Below are 22,209 nucleotides of genomic sequence, written 5' to 3'. Positions count from 1 at the left end.
CCACCGTCAGAGAGTCCAGTTCCATCCCCGCAACATCACTGGCCTTACGAATGAGTCTGTCGATCCTGTTGGTGTCTGCTACCCTCAGCCTGCTGCCCCAGCACACAACAGCAAACATGATCGCACTGGCCACCACAGACTTGTAGAACATCCTCAGCATCGTCCGGCAGATGTTAAAGGACCTCAGTCTCCTCAGGAAATAGAGACGGCTCTGACCTTTCTTGTAGACAGCCTCAGTGTTCTTTGACCAGTCCAGTTTATTGTCAATTCGTATCCCCTGGTATTTGTAATCCTCCACCATGTCCACACTGACACCCTGGATGGAAACAGGGGTCACCGGTACCTTAGCTCTCCTCAGGTCTACCACCAGCTCCTTAGTCTTTTTCACATTAAGCTGCAGATAATTCTGCTCACACCATGTGACAAAGTTTCCTACTGTAGCCCTGTACTCAGCCTCATCTCCCTTGCTGATGCATCCAACTATGGCAGAGTCATCCGAAAACTTCTGAAGATGACAAGAGTCTGTGCAGTAGTTGAAGTTCGAGGTGTAAATGGTGAAGAGAAAGGGAGACAAGACAGTCCCCTGTGGAGCCCCAGTGCTGCTGATCACTCTGTCAGACACACAGTGTTGCAAGCACACGTACTGTGGTCTGCCAGTCAGGTAATCAAGAATCCATGACACCAGGAAAGCATCCACCTGCATTGCTGTCAGCTTCTCCCCCAGCAGAGCAGGGCGGATGGTGTTGAACGCACTGGAGAAGTCAAAAAACGTGACCCTCATAGTGCTCGCTGGCTTGTCCAGGTGGGCGTAGACATGGTTCAGCAGGTAGACGATGGCATCCTCAACTCCTAGTCGGGGCTGGTAGGCAAACTGGAGGGGATCTAAGTGTGCCTGACCATAGGCTGGAACATCTCCAAATTATAGTATAGATACTATATAAAGTCATAAAGAGGCCACTGACCCTGTAGGAATACAGAGAGAAGTGGTAGTTTTCTGAATACATATTATCAATGGAGAAATTGTCACTTCTAATAATAGAACTATTGAGTACAAATGAGTTTTGATGGGATTTGATACTGATTGATTGGTTGAGTCAGAGGGATAATTTGAATACACACACACACTCACACATGTACATCCTCACCGAGGGATCAGCAGTGAAAAGGGTGAGCTGGTTCAAGTTCCTGGGTGTCAACATCACTGAGGATCTTTCTTGGGCCCAACATATTGATGCAATCATGAAAAGGGCAAGCCAGTGGCTATATATTATTAGGAGTTTGAGGAGATTGGGTATGTCACCAGACACTCCAGGATATTTCTCCAGGTGTACCATGGAGAGCATTCTAACTAGTTGCATCACCGCCTGGCATGGACAGGTCACGGCACAGGATTGAAATTTGCTGAAGGAAGTTGTGAACTCAGCCAGCTCCATCATGGGTGCAATCCTCCCCAACATCGAGGATATCCCTAACAAGCGATTCCTCAGAAAGGTGGCATCCATCAGTATGGACCCTGATCACACAAGACATGCCTTCTTCTCATTACGACCATCAGGGAGAAGGTACAAGCAGAGCTTCCCAACTTTTTCTATACCATGGACCAATACCAACAAACAAGGGGCATGTGGACCCCAGGTTCGGAGCCCCTGAGGTACAGGATCCTGAATAGCCTCTTCCCCTCCACCATCACACCTCGGAATGGTCCATGATCGTACCTCACTAGTTTGCTCTCTTTTTAAAACATTTCTAACTTATTGCATTTTTTTTTACATATTGCATCGTACCACTGCTGAGAACAACAAATACCATAACGCTGATTCTGACTCATAAGTCCAGGGGTCTTATGTCTGCCTGATCACAAATTAATCGTTAAATGTTTATCTAATAGATAATATGATGCTTCCCTATGCTGTGTAATCTTAGAACCGGAGGATGCTTCGGGTATAATAATGATTGAGTGAGACACCCTGGAACACTGTTTCTCTGCTTCACCTCCTTGTGCTTGCCCCGGGAACAAAGGAACTGGAGCTTGGACTAATTACTGCAGAGGTACAAAGGATTACTCAACAACACGAGGCTCCTTAACAGCCCACTTTCAGTTTCACCTTCAGAATATTAAACAGCGCAGCACAAGAACACGCCCTGTGGCCCACGTACGTTGTCCCAAAATAATTAAAATTAGTAATCAAACGCCCAACTAAATCAATCCCTTCTGCCTACACAACATCTATATCAACTCACGTTACTCTGGATTTCCAGCATCTGCAGAATCTCTATGCTGCCCCACTGCGAACCGTCCTCGTGGTATGCCTACCCTGAAGATGTTTAAATGTACTCGTCAGCAGGAGTTCAGTGACAGACCCTCTCACTGGTCCCCCTCTGTGATCCCTGCTGCCCTCCAACTCTTTGACCATGCAGACCTTTTTGCTTTTTTACTCCTCCCCTCCTTCCCTCAACTGTAACGAAAACCAATTTCCCCCAGGATTAATAAAGTATGACTATGACTTATTCTGGATTCTTTCCCCTTCCTTTCCAGTCCTGATGAAGGGTCTCAGCCTGCAACTGTTTATTCCTCTCCATAGTTGCTGTCTAAGTTCTTCCAGCATTTTGTGTGTGTTACTCTGGATTTCCAGCAACTGCAGAATCTTAAACACGAGGAATTCTACAGATGCTGGAAATTCAAGCAACACACATCAAAGTTGCTGGTGAACGCAGCAGGCCAGGCAGCATCTCTAGGAAGAGGTACAGTCGACGTTTCAGGCCGAGACCCTTCGTCAGGACTAACTGAAGGAAGAGCTAGTAAGAGATTTGAAAATGGCAGGGGAGGGGAGATCCAAAATGATAGGTGAAGACAGGAGGGGGAGGGATGGAGCCAAGAGCTGGACAGGTGATTGGCAAAAGGGATATGAGAGGACCATGGGACAGGAGGCCCAGGGAGAAAGAAAAGGGGGAGAGGGAAAAAACCCAGAGGATGGGCAGAGGGACAGAGGGAGAAAAAGGAGTGTGAGAGAAAGAATGTGGTATAAAAATAAATAACGGATGGGGTACGAGGGGGAGGTGGGGCATTAGCAGAAGTTAGAGAAGTCAATGTTCATGCCATCAGGTTGGAGGCTACCCAGACGGAATATAAGGTGTTGTTTCTTCAACCTGAGTGTGGCTTCATCTTTACAGTAGAGGAGGCCGTGGATAGACATGTCAGAATGGGAATGGGATGTGGAATTAAAATGTGTGGCCACTGGGAGATCCTGCTTTCTCTGGCGGACAGAACATAGGTGTCCAGCAAAACGATCTCCCAGTCTGCGTCGGGTCTTGTCAATATATAGAAGGCCACATCGGGAGCACCGGACGCAGTATATCACCCCAGCCGACTCACAGGTGAAGTGTTGCCTCACCTGGAAGAACTGTCTGGGGCCCTGAATGGTGGTAAGGGAGGAAGTGTAAGGGCATGTGTAGCACTTGTTCCGCTTACAAGGATAAGTGCCAGGAGGGAGATCAGTGGGGAGGGATGGGGGGGATGAATGGACAAGGGAGTTGCGTAGGGAGCGATCCCTGCGGAATGCAGAGAGAGGGGGGGAGGGAAAGATGTGCTTAGTGGTGGGATCCCGTTGCAGGTGGTGGAAGTTACGGAGAATAATATGTTGGACCCTGAGGCTGTTGGGGTGGTAGGTGAGGACAAGGGGAACCCTATTCCTAGTGGGATGACGGGAGGATGGAGTGAGAGCAGATGTGCGTGAAATGGGGAATATGTGTTTGAGAGCAGAGTTGAAGGTGGAGGAAGGGAAGCCCCTTTCTTTAAAAAAAGAGGACATATCCCTCGTCCTGGAATGAAAAGCCTCATCCTGAGAGCAGATGCGGCAGAGACGGAGAATTGCGAGAAGGGGATGGTGGTTTTGCAAGAGACAGGGTGAGAAGAGGAATAGACCAGATAGCTGTGAGAGTCAGTAGGCTTATAGCAGACATCAGTAGATAAGCTGACTCCAGAGGTAGAGACAGAAAGATCTAGAAAGGGGAGGGAGGTGTCGGAAATGGACCAGGTAAACTTGAGGGCAGGGTGACAGTTGGAGGCAAAGTTAATGAAGACAATGAGCTCAGCATGCGTGCAGGAAGCAGCACTTCTTCCTGCAGAATCTCCTGTGTTTGCAATGTGCATATCCCCGCACATTCATGTGCCTATCTAAGAGCCCCTCTCATATTGGTCTCCAGCACCTCCCACAGGCAACACGTTCCAAGTGGCCACCACGCTCGGTGTAAAATACCTGCCCTGCATATCTCCTTAGAACCGGCCTTAAACATATCCCTTCCACTATTAGACATTTCACTACTGACTGAAAGATACCAGCTTCCTACTAGCATCTATACATCTAATAATAAGATTACAAGACCATAAACATGGAAATAAGAAAGAAACACAGATGGTTGTTTGCCCCCCAGGTTTCTGGGTCCGGGATGTTTCTGATCGTGTCCATGATACCCTGAAGTGGGAAGGCGAACAGCCAGGGGTTGTGGTACATATTGGTACCAATGACATATGCACGAAAAGGGAGGAGATCCTGAAAACAGACTACAGGGAGTTAGGGAGGAAGTTGAGAAGCAGGACCTCAAAGGTAGTAATCTCAGGATTACTCCCTGTGCCACGAGACAGTGAGTACAGGAACAGAGTGAGGTGGAGGATAAATGCGTGGCTAAGGGATTGGAGCAGGGGACAGGGATTCAGGTTTCTGGATCATTGCGACTCTTTTGGGGCGGGCGTGACCTGTACAAAAAGGATGGGTTGCACTTGAATCACAGGGGGACCAATATCCTGGCGGGCAGGTTTGCTAAAGCTGTTGGGGTGAGTTTAAACTAGAATTGTTGGGGGGTGGGAACTGAACTGAAGAGCCGGAGGAAGGGGCTGTTGGTTCACAAATAGAGGAAGCTTGGAGACAGCGCAAGAGGAAGGAGAGGCAGGTGATAGAGAAGGGATACGCTCAGACCGATGTGTCTATTTTAATCCAAGAAGCATCATGAACAAAGCGGATGAGCTTAGAGCATGGATTAGTACTTGGAGCTATGATATTGTGGCCATTACAGAGCCTTGGATGGCTCAGGGGCAGGAATGGTTACTTTGAGGGCCAGGCTTTAGATGTTTCAGAAAGGACAGGGAGGGAGGCAAAAGAGGTGGGGGTGTGGCACTGTTGGACAGAGATAGTGTCACGGCTGCAGAAAAGGAGGAGATTGTCAACTGAGTCTCTGTGGGTGGAAGTTAGAAACAGGAAGGGGTCAATAACTCTACTGGGTGTTTTGTACAGACAACAGTACCAGGAACATCGAGGGGCAGATAGGGAGATAGATTCTGCAACATCAATGGGGACAGGAGAGGTTCCAGAGGATTGGAGGGTTACAGATGTTGTTCCCTTATTCAAGAAAGGGTGTAGCGATAGCCCAGGAAATTATAGACCAGTGAGCCTTACATTAGTGGTTGGTAAGTTGATGGAAAAGATCCTGAGAGAGAGGATTTATGAACATTTGGAGAGGCATAATATGATTAGGAATAGTCAGCATGGCTTTGTCAAATGCAGGTCGTGCCTTACGAGCCTGATTGAATTTTTTTTGAGGATGTGACTAAACACATTGCTGAAGAAAGAGCAGTAGATGTAGTGTATACGGATTTCAGCAAGGCATTTGATAAGGTACCCCATGCCAGGCTTATTGAGAAAGTAAGGAGGCATGGGATCCAAGAGGACATAGCTTTGTGGATACAGAACTGGCCTGCCCACTGAAGGCAAAGAGAGGTTGTAGATGGGTCATATTCTGACCAGTGGGGTGTCTCAGGGACCTGCTCTGGGACCCCTACTCTTCATGATTTTTATAAGTGACCTGGATGAGGACGTGGAGAGATGGGTTAGTAAGTTTGCTGAGGACACAAAGGTTGGAGGTGTTGTGGATGGTGTGGAGGGCTGTCAGATGTTGCAGCGTGACAGCGATATGATGCAAAACTGGGCTGAGAGGTGGCAGATGGAGTTCAACCCAGATAAGTGTGAGGTGGTTCATTTTGGTAGGTCAAATAAGATGGCAGAGTATAGTATTAATGGTAAGACTCTTGGCAGTGTGGAGGATCAGAGGGTTCTTGGGATCTGAGTCCATAGGACACTCAAGGCTGCTGCGCAGGATGACTCTGTGGTTAAGAAGGCATATAGTGCATTAGCCTTCATCAATCATGGGATTGAGTTTAGGAGCTGAGAGGTAATGTTGCAGCTATATAGGACTCTGGTTAGACCCCACTTGGGAACTGTGCTCAGTTCTGGTCGCCTCACTACAGGAAGGATGTGGAAACTATAGAACGGATGCAGAGGAAATTTACAAGGATGTTGCCTAGATTGGGGAGCATGCCTTATGAGAATAGGTTGAGTGAACTCGGCCTTTTTTCCTTGGAGCGATGGAGGATGAGAGGTGACCGGATAGAGTGTATAAGATGATGAGAGGCATTGATCCTGTGGATAGTCAGAGGCTTTTCCCCAGGGTTGAAATGGCTAACACGAGAGGGCACAGTTTAAGGTGCTTGGAAGTAGGTACAGAGGAGATGTCAGGGGTAACTTGTTTACACAGAGAGTGGGCTGCCAGCATCAGTGCTGAAGGTAGATATGATAGGGTCTTTTAAGACAGTGGTCCCCAACCTCCGGGCCGCGAAGCATGCAGGGGTGCAGCGGCATGTGAATGTCCGCCTAGATCAGAGGCGATTGTCGATTTCACTTGCTCTACGCGATGTTCACTCCTCTTTCCAGGGCGCTGGAGCCTTTAGCTGTTCCATTGTTTGGTCAATTTAAACGCCAGGCCAGACAGGCTGAAAAGACAGGGCTGTCAGGATTGAGATGACATGTTGAATCTGCACAAACTTCTAATAAAGTACAGGCACTGCTTTCTTTGTAATGACAGTTACGTGCTGGTCCCAGGGCAGATCCTCTGACACTTTTCAGAGAGAGAAACGTCGATCCTTAATGCCGAAGAATTTAAAGTTATTGACCCTCTCCATCTCAGTTCCTCTAATGGAGACTGGCTTCTGGGCGGCACCTAATTAATTAGCTTGTTTATTTCGGCTTTTTTCTTAAAGATGTGCTGGGTGCGCTCCGGCTACCGCTGCACCTCTGCATGTTTCGCGGCCCGGTATCGGCCTGTGGCCTGGAGGTTGGGGACCACTGTAAAAGACTCCTGGATAGGTTCATGGAGCTTAGAAAAATAGAGGGCTCTGGAAATCCCTAGGTAATTTCTGAAGGACGTACATGTTCCACACAGTATTGTGGGCCGAAGGGTCTGTATTGTGCTGTAGGCTTTCTATGCTTTTTCTTTCTATAAGCGACTGGAGCAGAATCAGCCCACTGTGTCTGCACTGCTATTCCATCATGGCCGATGTATTTTCCCTGTCAAGCCCGTCCTTATGACTTCTCCCTGTAATCTTTGACACCCTCACTAATCAAGTACCTATCAACCTCCGCCTTAAATATAGGCAGAGCTTACAGAAGATGTTGTCTGTGGTAATTTGATTTTGAGAATCCGCCCCTAAATCTCCCTCCCCGTCTACCCACAAGAAGAAGAACCTCAATGAGGTTAGTGAAAAACATTCTTCTTATGATTCAGTGCGGTGTTGGCCGCACTCCACAGATTTATCACCCTCTGGCTGAAGAATGTTTTCCTTATCTCTGTTCTATATGGGTGGTCCTCTGTTCTGAGGCTGTGGCTTCCTAGACTTCCCTACTAATGGAAACATCCTCTCCACACGTACTCTATCTTGACCTTCCAATATTCAATATGTTTCAATATGCCAACACATCTTTTCTTTGATAAGAGGCCCAAAACTGCTCCCTATACTTCAAATACGATCTGACCAATGTCTTACAAAACCTCAGCATTACATCTTTGCTTCCGTATTCTAGTCCTCTCAAAATGAGTGCTAACATTGCATTTGCCTTTAGAGAATCCTGCACAAGGACTCCCCAAGTTCCTTTGCACCTTTGCTTTTTGAATATTTTCCCAATTTTGAAAAATAGTCTCTGCCTTTATTCTTTTTACCAAAATGCATAACCATACACTTCCCTACACAGTATTCCATCTGACACTTCCTTGGCCATTCTTCCAGACTGTCTAAATCCTTCCGCAGATTCTCTGTTTCCTGAACATTGCCTGCCCCTTTACTCATTTTCACATTGTCGGCAAATTTGGCCACAAAGCCATCAGCTTTGTCAAATCGTTGACAGTAATGTGAAGAGAAACGATCCCAATACCAACCACTGCATAGAACCACTAGTCACTGGCCGCCAACCAGAATCTTTAATCTTATATTATAATCATATAAATCTCTTACAATAATCTTATAATATATTATATACCTCTTATAACATCTTTTAACAAGATTATAGAATAGTTTTACAATCTGAGGGCAGATCTCCCCTCAGCCTTTTCGCTCTAGAGAAAACTGTCCAACCTGTCTTTGCAGCAGATGCTCTCTAATCCAGGCTGTATCTCAGCAAACATTCTGATTATTCTAGACTCACTAGCAGAAGCTGATTGAGCAGAGGGCATTACAGTAGCAACAGAAGTGTTCAAGAGACTCTTGGATATGCACGTGAATATGGACAGTGTGTATGCAGAAAGGATTGATTTAGTTTTGATTAATCTGCTCACCAGCAGACATTAATAGGGATGGTGGTATCACAGGCCCTTCCAGTCCATGCCTACCTGTTTTTCTGCCTAGTTCCCCTGTGGAGCATAATGCACCAAACCCTTCTCATTCATGTTCTGTAAAGTGTTGCTATCGAACCCAAATCCAGCACAGTAGCGTTGACTGTGCTGAGCCCTCTGGTGGCAGTAATTTGATTCTGAGAGAGCGCCCCTAAGTCCCCCTCCCTGTCTACCCACAAGAAGAACCTCAATGAGGTTAGTGAAAAACATTCTTCTTATGATTCAGTGCAGTGTTGGTCACACCCTAGGAATGTAACTGGTCCTGCCCCTCAGCTTGTTGAAATGCTCCACCTGGTTTTGGTAATGTAGAAATTATCCTGTTCTGGAATGATTTAAACTCATAGTGCTGACTGATTGAACCCTGAAAACTCGGACTCATTCCTCAAACACACTTTATTAAGTTGTGCCCAAGGGGAACAGCCCGGCCCCTGGTGCAACACTCTTCTGAAGACTAAACAGAAAAATGCCATTATATACACTAGCTCAGGGGTCCCCAACCTTTTTTGCACTGCGGATCGGTTTAATATTGACAATATTCTTGCGGACCGGCCAATCCGGTGAGGGGGGTGGGTGGGCAGTAGGATTGCCAACGGACAAGAGTAGCATAAGTACGTTGTGTTTACCCAGAGAAAGACTACGATGACCATGAAGCCTTGCGCGGGCATCAGTGCGCATGTGCATCGTGACCTGCCGATTGTTTTTTTCCTGGCAAATCCTTTTTGGCGATTCTGTTCGGGGGTGGGGGTGGGGGTGGGTTGTTAATCACGACCGGAATATAGGTGATAAATGGCTAATACACTCAATTTCGTTTCTAAAAGGGTTTATCTAACGAATTTAATATTAAACACACAGCGCATATTTCCCTTGCATGAATATAGTGATAAGTCAATTATCAGGGGAGGACAGGGGAGCTTGGAGTAAGTGTTGAACGAACTTCCAGCAGAAGTGGCAGAAGCAGGTTCGATATTATCATTTAAAGAAAAGTTGGATAGGTATATGGACAGGAAAGGAATGGAGGGTTATGGGCTGAGTGCAGGTCGGTGGGACTAGGTGAGAGTAAGAGTTCGGCACGGACTAGAAAGGCAGGGATAGCCTGTTCCCGTGCTGTAATGGTTATATGGTTATATAATTAAGTCAATAGCATCATAACATTTTAAGTAATGTTTGGATATTAAACACACAGCACATATTTTCCCCGTATGAACATATATAATCATTGCAACACACCAATATCGCTGAATCGGTGGGAGCCCTGGGCTTGTTTTCCTGCAACAAGACGGTCCCATCGAGGGGTGATGGGAGGCAGCGATACTCGAAGGGGGTTCCTTATCTCCAGTCTATTCCGCAATTTAGTTTTCGTTGCATTCTTTGCAGAGATATGTTGGAAATGGAAGCAACGTTTTCAGTGCTTTCGTGGCTATCTCAGGATATTCAGCCTTGACTTTGATCCAGAATGCCGGCAGAGATGTTATGTGGAACATACTTTTCAGCCCGCGGCAAGCTCGAGGAGTTGATCTCCTTCCCACGCTGACACGCATGATGCGCGGGTAATGACCTCGCATGCGTAATGGCTCAACAGTGCGTGACCGGGAATGAGGAAAGGTGCAGCTGACTCATATCACCAAATCATATCATTTCCTCGCGGCCCGGTAGCATATGCTTTGCGGCCCGGTGGTTGGGGACTGCTGCACTAGCTGTTCTGGGATATCGACCATTTGGTGAATTGTGTATGTTTCAATTCATTACTTGCAAGATCAGTCGTCATTCCCAAAGCAGGTGTTAAAAGTCAATAGAAACTTTTAGGCATCCATTAGTCTCATGAGACCATGGATTTGCGCCTTGGAAGGTTTCCAGGGCGCAGGCCTGGGCAAGGTTGTATGGAAGACCGGCAGCTGCCCATGCTGCAAGTCTCCCGTCTCCACGCCACCGATGTTGTCCAAGGGACGGGCATTAGGACCCATACAGCTTGGAACCAGTGCCGTCACAGAGCAATGTGTGGTTAAGTGCCTTGCTCAAGGACACAACACGCTGCCTCAGCTGAGGCTCGAACTAGCAACCTTCAGATCACTAGACCGACGCCTTAACCACTTGGCCACTCTTGTACAGACTACAAGCTAACAATGGATGATACTTTGAAGTTAGTAAAGTAATTGTCCCTTAGTTGGCGTGTGTGCCTTGTATTCTTCTGTTACATTCTTATCTCCTCTCCAGTAAGCAAAATGCCTCCGGCTCCCTTCATGTGTAAAAGTCAAAGTACATTTATTATCTAAGTATGTATACTTGATACAACCTTGAGATCTGTCTTCATACAGGCAGCTACAAAACAAAGAAACCCAAAAGAGCCCACTAAAAGAAGACCCAACATGCAGAGAATAAAAGAAGAATACATGCAAACAATAGAAGTGAGAAAGTAGCATTCAGAACAGAAGTTCACAAAAGTGAGTCTCACTGTGATAGCTGCAGGCCACAGCCACAGTTCAGAGCACAGACGAGTAAACCTTGCGGAGTAATGAGTTGAAGTTAAGCATGGAGACGAGTAAAAATCGGGGACCAGCGAGTTGGATCGGCCGGTGCCTTGCCTCTGGCCCCGACACCCTGTCCTTTTCAATCTTGCCCGGCGCTTAAATCGTCCAGACCTTGCTCCTGGACCCAGACTCAGCCGCAAATACACTCTTGGGCCAGTGCTCCACCACCTCAATTCGCTCATACCCAATTTTTCCAACTAGACTCGGCGTTTATAGCAATCAAACCCAGTCTGGGCCTCGCTGCCTCGACCCTGCGTCGCCTCCACTCACCTCGCCTCGGTTCTGCTGAACTGAATTGCTTCCGAGTTCACTCCAGGAACAGCCAAACAGTGGCTTGTTGCCCGCTCTCCGGCCCGGACCCCACCTCCTCGATTCAACCCGTACTCACCACGCCGCAGCTAACCTGCATCTTCGAGAGTTCAGCTCCCACACCAAAACTTGCCAGGTCATACCTGTGGTTCAGGAGCTCAACTCCGACAGGGAAGTTGCAATCTATTGTTTGCAATGATCGATAGGCAGAAAAAATGAAGTACTTAGTTCATTAAGGAAATGAGGAACTAAGGAAGCTATGCTTTTTAAGATCCTTTCTTCAGAGGTCTCACTGGGTCGTCCACACGTTGCGAGTGGCTATCCTCTCCTGGGCATTATCTTTAACCCTTACCTTGTGGCAACGTCCACAACGGACCGGAAATGAAATTACTTACGGGGGTGAAGAGCATCAGGAAGCCACTGGAACTGAAGTACATGTATCTTCTGACTTCAGAGGTCATCAGGGATGCTTCAATGGGCAGCTTGTAATCTTCCGGTGGTATCTGTGCAGTGTGAAAATAACAGTAATGTGAATCAAGCTTTCCACTTGACCATGAGTTTCCCTAAATATGCAATCTCTTGTTCATCCACCAAAGGTTCAAAGCACATTTATTATCAAAGTACATACACAATACATATACAACTTTGAGATTCATCTTCTTGCAGGCAGCCGCAAAGAAACACAATAGAATCCACAGTAAAAACACAGAACAAAGACTGTCAAACATCCACTGCATGAAAAATTGTGCAAACAATAAAAAGTGACCAAATGCCACGCAGAACATGCCCAAAAAGTGAGTCCTCAGCCACGGAGCCAGTCCCGAAGCCCGACGGCTGCAGAGTCCGAGAACGGTGTCTCTCCCGCGCTGAGGCGAGTGAGTTGCACGCCAGCTCACTGTTCGTCCTTCGCCCTCAGGCTCGATACTTCAACCTTTTTCAATCTGGCTTGGCGCTTAAATTGGCTAAAGATTGGTTCGGTTTCCACTCCTGTACCCAGGTCCCACCATTGTATTCCGGCCCAAAGTCCACTCCAGCAATGACCACACTGCAGCCCTGCACTATGAAGGGTCCAGCCCCACCTCCATCGATTCTGTCTGACCCCTTTTCAAGGTGTCTTTACAACTCATTCTCAGCCTTTTTTTAATTTTTTTTAAATTTGCACCAGTTGTCTTTTCCACAGTAGTTGCTTGTCAGTCTTTGTCTACTGATAGATGCTCAAAAACTCCATTGTAATTCTTTATTTTCCTGCAAATGCCTGCAAGAAAATGAATGTCAGTACACACACTCAGTGGCCACTTTATTAGGTACATCCAGTCCCTAATAAAGTGGCCACCGAGTCTACGATCATGGTCTTCCTCTGCTCTTGCCCATTCTCTTCAAGGTTCAACGTGTTGTGTGTTCAGAGATGCTCTTCTGTACACCACTGTTATAAAGTATGATTATTTGAGTTACTGTCACTTTCCTGTCAGCTTGAACCAGCCTACCCATTCTCCTCCAACCTCTGCCATTAACAAGGTTTATTTTGCCCACAGAACTGACACTCACTGGATGTTTTTTCATTTTTCACACCATTCTCTGTCAACTCTGGATTGTTGTGTGTGAAATTCCAGGAGATCAGCAGTTTCTGAGATACTCAAACCACCTCATCTGGCACCAACAATCATTCCATAGTCAAAGTCACTGAGATCACATTTCTTCCCCATTCTGATGTTTGGTCTGAACAACAACTGAACCCCTTGACCATGTCTACATGCTGTTTTGCATTGAGTTGCTGGCACATGATTGGCTGATTAGATATTTGCATTAATGAGCAGGTGTACAGGTGTACCTAATAAAGTGGCCAATGAGCGTACGTACACATTTTCATAATAAATTTACTTTGAATTTTGAACCTCTTGTGCCACATGTCGCGCAAATCCATTTCTAAATCCACTTCTTTCTCTCTCACCACATCCACTGATCTCAAGACCTTAAATGCTGTCCAAATAATTCAGTATCTGTTCTAATGGTTACCTTACATGCTGATATTAAATTAAGCTTCATGAAGCCCCCGTAATAGTTCTTGGGTTAAGTATTAAAAAAATAGTTTATTTGTAGTACGCACATAGAGTGAAGTGTGTCATCTGTAGCAACGACTGACGCAGTCCGAGGAGAACGTGCTGGTGGACAGCATGCAAAACTCGCCGTGTTTCCAGTGCCAACAGAGCTACTTTGGAATGTGGGGGATAACTGGAGAACTCGGAGAAAAATCGTGTGGTCACTGACAAAGTGTGCAAACTCCTTACAAGCAGCAGCGGGAATTTAACTCTGATCACTGTAAAGAGTTACGTCAGTCGCTGTGTTACCGCACCACTCGTGATCGATCATGCTTTACCACGTTACAGATGAATGCCACCTTACACTAGAGACTGCGAGATCAATTGATAAGGAGAAAGGAAATTAGATACAGATCACGCGGCAGAAGCTAAACTCAGAAACATATTGTCACGCAACATTTCACTGATCCCCTGTGCAGGCAGACAGGCGAGGATCGGGTTATATTTAGCATTGTCATGATAACAAGGTTTGGAGAGTCACAGCTGAAAAGGAGCCTGGCCTCTGGTGAAAGCTCCTTGCAGAGTTTCATTACATATCATTCCTCTGTCCTCACCACCACCATATCCACATGCATCCCAGTTCGAGTTCAGCTGTATTATTTATTGGCCATATTCATATACGGGTATTAGGAAGTTGCCATGGCGTGCTGGCGTGACATGGGACAAAAAAAAACAACTTTCAACAAATATAAAGAATAAAGAATTATATAGACGATAAAATTAGTGGTTAAAGTACAAATATGAATAAATGTGCATAATTACATAAATACCAGCACGTATTTACACTGTAAACAGCATTATAAACAGTTTACAGTACAGTTTTGGGGACAATAGATAGAGGCGGTGGGAGGGGCTAACTAGGATGCTTGATCAGATTAACTGACTTTGGGAAAAAACGTTTCAGATGGCATTACAAATCAGTTTGGGATGTTCTAAGCTTAAGAAATCATTATCCTCCAAGGGGACCACAACCCTGTCGTAGAGTTTGGAGACTTGCATGCCTCAGTGACCTGGAGAGCTATGTCGGCTGGAGTCAAGGCCTTGTGCTTTGCCCCTTGCAGTCATGCCAAACAGGTCAAAGGGTAGAGGTCAGACTATGAATGGTTCACCAAGTTTGGAGATTCAGCTCAGGGCCGACAGTCCTGACTGGTAAAACAAAACTATTATGGAAACAGCAATGAAGAATCCTTCTGTACAGACAAAGTTGGAGGACTTTTACTGTTGCCCTAAACGCCAGCAGCGTAATGGGCATTAAGTAATCCATCATCATGACCCTTCACCATCCAAGACATGCCCTCTTCTCATTGTTACTGTCAGGCAGGAAGTCCAGGAGCCTGAAGACACACACGCAATGATTCAGGATTAGCTTCGTCCCCTCTGCCATCAGATTGCTGACTGAACCATGAACACTCCCTCACTGCTTACTCTCTTTATAATGTCGACTGTACCTCTTCCTAGAGATGCTGCCTGGCCTGCTGCGTTCACCAGCAACTTTGATGTGTGTTGCTTGAATTTCCAGCATCTGCAGAATTCCTCGTGTTTATCTCTTTATGCATGTTCATTTTAACTGAGATTTAATGTACTGCTGCCATAAAACATGAAATTTCACAACATATGTTACTGAAAATAAACCTGAGTTTGATGCTTGTTCTGGTGCTTTGTATCAAGAGGGAAATATTCAAGGTTATTATTTTAAGTCAAATATTTTTCAATAGCTATCAACCCATGAACATTATCTCACTATTTTTGCTCTCATTTTGCACTATTTGTATCATTTAATTGTGTGTGTGTGTGTGCCAAGTGGTTAAGGCTTTCGTCTAGTGATTTGAAGGTCGCTAGTTCGAGCCTTGGCTGAGGTAGCGTGTTGTGTCCTTGAGCAAGGCACTTATCCACCCATTGCTCTGCTACGACACCGGTGCCAAGCTGTATGGGTCCTAATGCCCTTCCCTTGGACAACATCGGTGGCTTGGAGAGGGAAGACTTGCAGCATGGGCAACTGCCGGTCTTCCATACAACCTTGCCCAGGCCTGCGCCCTGGAAACCTTCCAAGGCCCAAATCCATGGTCTCATGAGACTAACGGATGCCTATATAATATATATATATATATATATATATATATACACACACACACACATCTGCAACAATGTTACAAGTTACAATATTTCTTATTGTAACTGGTAGTAATTTTTATTTATTGCCCTGTACTGCTGCCGCAAAACTACAGATTTCACGACGTATTTCAGCGATTCTGATTACACACTGACAGTACAGTAAAAATATAGTGGATTAGGTTTCCTTGTCACTTCTTACTTTATGTCTAATTTTTGTTCTCATCTCACGGCAGAATTTATCAAACCATCTCTGAAAAGAAATTCCGGGACGAAGGCAGAGCAACTGTTCGCAGCGGCTCCTACGGGGACAAAGGAGGTGCCACCATTCTACTTAAACACACGTCTAATGTTCACAAGATCCTGCTGTACATCAACAGCTTAAAGCACTGCAGGTCTCCGCTGTCAGCGAGTTGCTCGGTGGGGGAGACAACGCAGGAGCTGCGCAACGTGCTGGTGCCCGAGTCGATGCAGGCTTACGGTCACGTAGCGAGTGGCCGTCGTGGTTGCTTTTCTTGTGATCGCAAGACCCCCTTTGGACGTTATTAATCTGTGATGCTGCAAGTTCGATTCACTGATGTATTGGATGCGAGCAGGGGCGGCTGGAGGGGGGCGAGTCCTTGGTCGTAGCGGGAACCAGGCCTGAAGCCATGGTGTTTCCTGTTTGCAGCTGCCCAGAGTGAGGGGACGAGGCTGTTGTGCTTCACCGGGGTCGGAGTGGCCCAGTGCCCAGAACAGAGTGGCCCGGTGTCCAGAATGGAGTGGCCTGGTGTCCAGAACAGAGTCGGAGATGCCCAATATCGAACAGTGTCCAGAACGGAGTGGGCCGGTGTCCAGAACGGAGTGGGCCGGTGTCCAGAACGGAGTGGGCCGGTGTCCAGAACGGAGTGGGCCGGTGTCCAGAATGGAGTGAGTGGGCCAGTGTCCAGAACGGAGTGGTCTGGTGTCCAGAACGGAGTGGTCTGGTGTCCAGAACGGAGTGGGCCGGTGTCCGGAACGGAGTGGGCCGGTGTCTGGAATGGAGTGGGCCGGTGTCCAGAACGGAGTGGTCTGGTGTCCAGAACGGAGTGGGCCGGTGTCCAGAATGCCCAATACAAAATATATTGAGGGTCTAGGGGTCTGGACTATATATAGAATATATTGGTGGTCTGGGGGTCAGGACAATATATAGAATGTATTGGTGTATATTGGTGGTCTGGGAGTCTTTACAATATATAGAATATATTGGTGGGCTGGGGGTCTGGACTATATATAGAATGTATTGGTGGTCTGGGGTCTGAACTATATATAGAATATATTGGTGGTCTGGGGGTCTGGACTATATATAGAATATATTGGTGGGCTGGGGTCTGGACTATATACAGAATATATTGGTGGTCTGGGGTCTGGACTATATATAGAATATATTGGTGGGCCAGGGTCTGGACTATATATAGAATATATTGGTGGTCTGGGGGTCTGGACTATATATAGAATATATTGGTGGTCTGGGGTCTGGACTATATATAGAATATATTGGTGGTCTGGGGGTCCAGACTATATATAGAATATATTGGTGGGCTGGGGTCTGGACTATATACAGAATATATTGGTGGTCTGGGGTCTGGAATATATATAGAATATATTGGTGGTCTGGGGTCTGGACTATATATAGAATATATTGATGGGCCAGGGTCTGGTCTATATATAGAATATATTGGTGGGCCAGGGTCTGGACTATATATAGAATATATTGGTGGTCTGGGGGTCTGGACTATATATAGAATATATTGGTGGTCTGGGGTCTGGACTATATATAGAATATATTGGTGGTCTGGGGTCTGGACTATATACAGAATATATTGGTGGGCTGGGGTCTGGATTATATACAGAATATATTGGTGGTCTGGGGTCTGGTCTATATATAGAATATATTGGTGGGCCAGGGTCTGGACTATATATAGAATATATTGGTGGGCTGGGGTCTGGATTATATACAGAATATATTGGTGGTCTGGGGTCAGGACTATATATAGAATATATTGGTGGTCTGGGGTCTGGACTATATATAGAATATATTGGTTGTCTGGGGTCTGGACTATATATAGAATATATTGGTGGTCTGGGGTCTGGACTATATATAGAATATATTGATGGGCCAGGGTCTGGTCTATATATAGAATAGATTGGTGGGCCAGGGTCTGGACTATATATAGAATATATTGGTCTCATTTGGCTGTATTCGTTATGGTTAAATGAATGGAAGATTTCAGTGGGAAATCCAGCATGTTACCGTAACGCCTGGTGACTGACTCACTTAAGGCCTCAGCAGGAAGGCTGCACTGTGCCATGACTCTGTATATTACGACATTTGACATCCGACCGCTACACTGCATGCCTGAAAAATATTTACCAGCTGGCTGTAGCAAATTCATCTGAGATTCGTGCAGGAGTAAACAAGTTAACTGTCACTTCACTTGTCTCGAGAGAACAGGGTCAAAGTAAAATTTATCATCCAATTACATATACATCACCATATATGTCCTTGAGATTCAGTGTTTGCAGGCATTTAAAGGAAAATAATGGAATACAATAGAATCTACAAAAATTCATACATAAATGAAGACTGACAAACAACCAACATGTAAAAAGACACATTGTAGAAATAATACTGAGAACATGCGTTATTACAGGTACTGAGAACACTCAGGCTCCTGTATTTATCACGTGAACATCGAAACATTCGGTGAAAAGCAGCATTTGCATTAACAACCAACACACCCCAAGGATGTGCTGGACACCAGAGTTTAGAGCTGTATTCTGGGGTCATTTGTAAGGAGTTTGTACGACCTTCCTGCGGAATGCATGGGTTTCAATTTTCTCCCACAGTCTAAAGATGTACCGGCTAGCAGGCTAATTGGTCATTGTAAATTGTCCCTTGATGAGGCTAGGATTAAGTCCGGGATGCTCAAAGGGCATCTCTGAATTCATAAATAACTGTGCTGACGGCAGCCCACAAATGTCTCCACATATTCCAGCAGCAACAGAGCACCCCTGTTGTGTCAGCAAAACATGAACAACAGCAAAACAAGCTGCTTGCCGTCCTCCCAGCCAAACACTGACGGTCCTCTAACCTGCCCCCCCCCCACCCCCAGGACAGGTCATCTCGGAGACCCCCAGCCACACACCGATGGTCCTATAACCCCTCCCCGCAGGACAGGTCATCTCAGGGGTCTTCCAGTCACACACTGATGGTCCTATAACCCCCCACCCCAGGACAGGTCATCTCGGGGTCTCCCAGCCACACACCGATGGTCCTATAACCCCTCCCCCCAGGACAGGTCATCTCGGGGAACCCCAGTCACACATCGATGGTCCTCACACACACCCCCAGGACAGGTCATCTCGGGGTCTCCCAGCCACACACTGATGGTCCTCTAACCGCCCCCAGCCATCCACCCACGCAAACACACAGACAGTCCTGTAACACCCATCCCCCGCCCCCGCACAGTCATCTCGGGACTTCCGCGCTACACACACATACAGATAGACCTGTGACCCCGCAGGACAGGGTGTCTCTGAGTCTCTCAGCCACACATCCACACACACACACACACACACACACACAGAAGGTCCCCACCTCCCACCCCCAGGACAAATCATCTCTGGGCCTCCAGTAGACGTGAACACAGACATCAGGCCTTCAATTTCCCCACTGGACTCTCAGAGCCAGGCCTTCGACCACGGGGCCTTAACCTTTAGAATATCAATCGACCTTCAGTCTACGATCCTCGGCATCAACCCCTAGAGTTGCCAATGATGATGAATGGAGACCCTGAATAAGGACCCAAGCCCCAAGCTGGAGTTTTAATGGTGGTCCTAGGAAGTCTGCTCGCAGACTCACCATGGCTGCCAAGAAACTACCTCACCGCAAAATTCTGCCTGCCACAGAACAATGCTTAACAGGAGGGCTAGGTCTATAATAGAACCAGAAACCCAGGCACTCAACTTGGCGAACCTATAAAGGAGGAACCATCTCTCAACACACGTTTAGTGATACCTGGATTCCAAATCGGGCAAGATTATCCTCACATGAGTCGAGATCGAATCCCCGAGACCACCAATTGGCACTGGAAGTGAGGACTGATAAAGTGCGGCCATTATACAATTCTGTAACACAAATTGTGAAAGCATTGGTTGTCATGAAGGAAGTTAGCACGGAAAGTCCAAGAAAGCTCCTGTCACTCTGCAGTGGTTTGTTGATGAGAAACAATGTTGCCTTAAAAATACACTACAGTAAACATTTGAACTGCCTTTGAGGTTTTCGCCACAATATATTCAATGTTTTGTCTGCAATAACAGTTGAAATCAAAAATGAGGAAGTTACGTTGCAGCTTTGTAAAACTCTGATTAGCCCACACCTGCAGCATTGCATTCAATTTGCAAAGGGATTTGGACCAGCTGGAAAAATAGGCTGAAAAATGGCAGATGGAATTTAAAACAGACAAATGTCAGATGCTTATCTTCAGTAGAACCAATCATCAGAATCACCAGCATGTGACATGAAACTTGTTAACTTAGCAGCAGCAGTTCAATGCAATACATAATCTAGTAGAGACGGAAAAAAAAGTAATATAAAATAAAACACAATAATAAGTAAACAAGTAAATTACACATATTGAATAGATTATTTAAAAATGTGCAAAAACAGAAATACTATATATTAAAAAAGTGAGGAAGTGTCCAAAGCTTCAAAGTCCATTCAGGAATCAGGTGGCAGAGGGGAACAACAGGGCACTGAGGAGTGCCGTAGAACCAAGGATCTACAAATACGTGTCCATAATTCATTGAAAGTGGTGGCACAGGTAGATAGAGTTGTAAAGGAAGCTTTTTGGCATGTTGGCCTTTATAAATCAAAGTATTGAATGCAGGAGATGGGATGTTATGTTGAAGTTTTATAAGAGATTGGTGAAACCTAATTTGGAACACTGTGTGCAGTTTTGGTCACCTATCTAAAGGAAGGATGTAAATAAGGTTGAAAAAGTACAGAAAAATTACCAGGATGTTGCCAGGACTGGAGGGTCTGAGTTTATTCCTTGGAACGTAGAAAATTGAGGGGAGATTGATGGAAGTGTACAAAATTATGGATAGGTAAATGCAAGCAGGCTTTTTCCACTGAAACAACAGGAATTCTGCAGATGCTGGAAATTCAAGCAACACACATCAAAGTTGCTGGTGAACGCAGCAGGCCAGGCAGCATCTGTAGGAAGAGGTACAGTCGACGTTTCAGGCCGAGACCCTTCGTCAGGACTAACTGAAGGAAGAGTGAGTAAGGGATTTGGAAGTTGGAGGGGGAGGGGGAGGTCCAAAATGATAGGAGAAGACAGGAGGGGGAGGGATGGAGCCAAGAGCTGGACAGGTGATTGGCAAAAGGGGATACGAGAGGATCATGGGACAGGAGGTCCGGGAAGAAAGACAAGGGGGAGGGACCCAGAGGATGGGCAAGAGGTATATTCAGAGGGACAGAGGGAGAAAAAGGAGAGTGAGAGAAAGAATGTGTGCATAAAAATAAGTAACAGATGGGGTACGAGGGGGAGGTGGGGCATTAGCGGAAGTTAGAGAAGTCGATGTTCATGCCATCAGGTTGGAGGCTACCCAGACGGAATATAAGGTGTTGTTCCTCCAACCTGAGTGTGGCTTCATCTTTACAGTAGAGGAGGCTGTGGATAGACATGTCAGAATGGGAATGGGATGTGGAATTAAAATGTGTGGCCACTGGGAGATCCTGCTTTCTCTGGTGGACAGAGCGTAGATGTTCAGCAAAGCGGTCTCCCAGTCTGCGTCGGGTCTCGCCAATATATAAAAGGCCACATCGGGAGCACCGGATGCAGTATATCGCCCCAGTCGACTCACAGGTGAAGTGTTGCTTCACCTGGAAGGACTGTTTGGGGCCCTGAATGGTGGTAAGGGAGGAAGTGTAAGGGCATGTGTAGCACTTGTTCCGCTTACACGGGTAAGTGCCAGGAGGGAGATCAGTGGGGAGGGATGGGGGGGACGAATGGACAAGGGAGTTGTGTAGGGAGTGATCCCTGCGGAATGCAGAGAGAGGGGGGGAGGGAAGATGTGCTTAGTGGTGGGATCCCGTTGGAGGTGGCGGAAGTTACGGAGAATAATATGTTGGACCCGGAGGTTGGTGGGGTGGTAGGTGAGGACCAGGGGAACCCTATTCCTAGTGGGGTGGCGGGAGGATGGAGTGAGAGCAGATGTACGTGAAATGGGGGAGATGTGTTTAAGAGCAGAGTTGATAGTGGAGGAAGGGAAGCCCCTTTCTTTAAAAAATGAAGACATCTCCCTCGTCCTAGAATGAAAAGCCTCATCCTGAGAGCAGATGTGGCGGAGACGGAGGAATTGCGAGAAGGGGATGGCATTTTTGCAAGAGACAGGGTGAGAAGAGGAATAGTCCAGATAGCTGTGAGAGT

At 46.4% G+C, this 22,209-nt stretch overlaps 1 protein-coding gene across 3 annotated transcripts in view; it reads right to left on the bottom strand.

Moving 5' to 3' along the window:
- Positions 1-22,209, bottom strand: part of tmem268 (transmembrane protein 268) — an 81,985-nt gene that overhangs the window by 27,438 nt on the left and 32,338 nt on the right. For all 3 annotated transcript variants that reach the window (XM_072259341.1, XM_072259339.1, XM_072259340.1), the window contains 2 exons: positions 19,791-19,900; positions 11,942-12,049 (listed from right to left, as the gene is read on the bottom strand). In XM_072259341.1, coding sequence (XP_072115442.1) covers positions 11,942-12,049; positions 19,791-19,900 — 218 coding nt within the window. The remainder of the gene's footprint in view (positions 1-11,941; positions 12,050-19,790; positions 19,901-22,209) is intronic.

This window comes from Mobula birostris, chromosome 5 (genome assembly GCF_030028105.1).
Source record: "Mobula birostris isolate sMobBir1 chromosome 5, sMobBir1.hap1, whole genome shotgun sequence".
NCBI lineage: Eukaryota > Metazoa > Chordata > Chondrichthyes > Myliobatiformes > Myliobatidae > Mobula > Mobula birostris.
The sequence above is the reverse complement of the archived record's forward strand: the minus strand, read 5'-3'. Positions and strand labels throughout refer to the sequence as shown.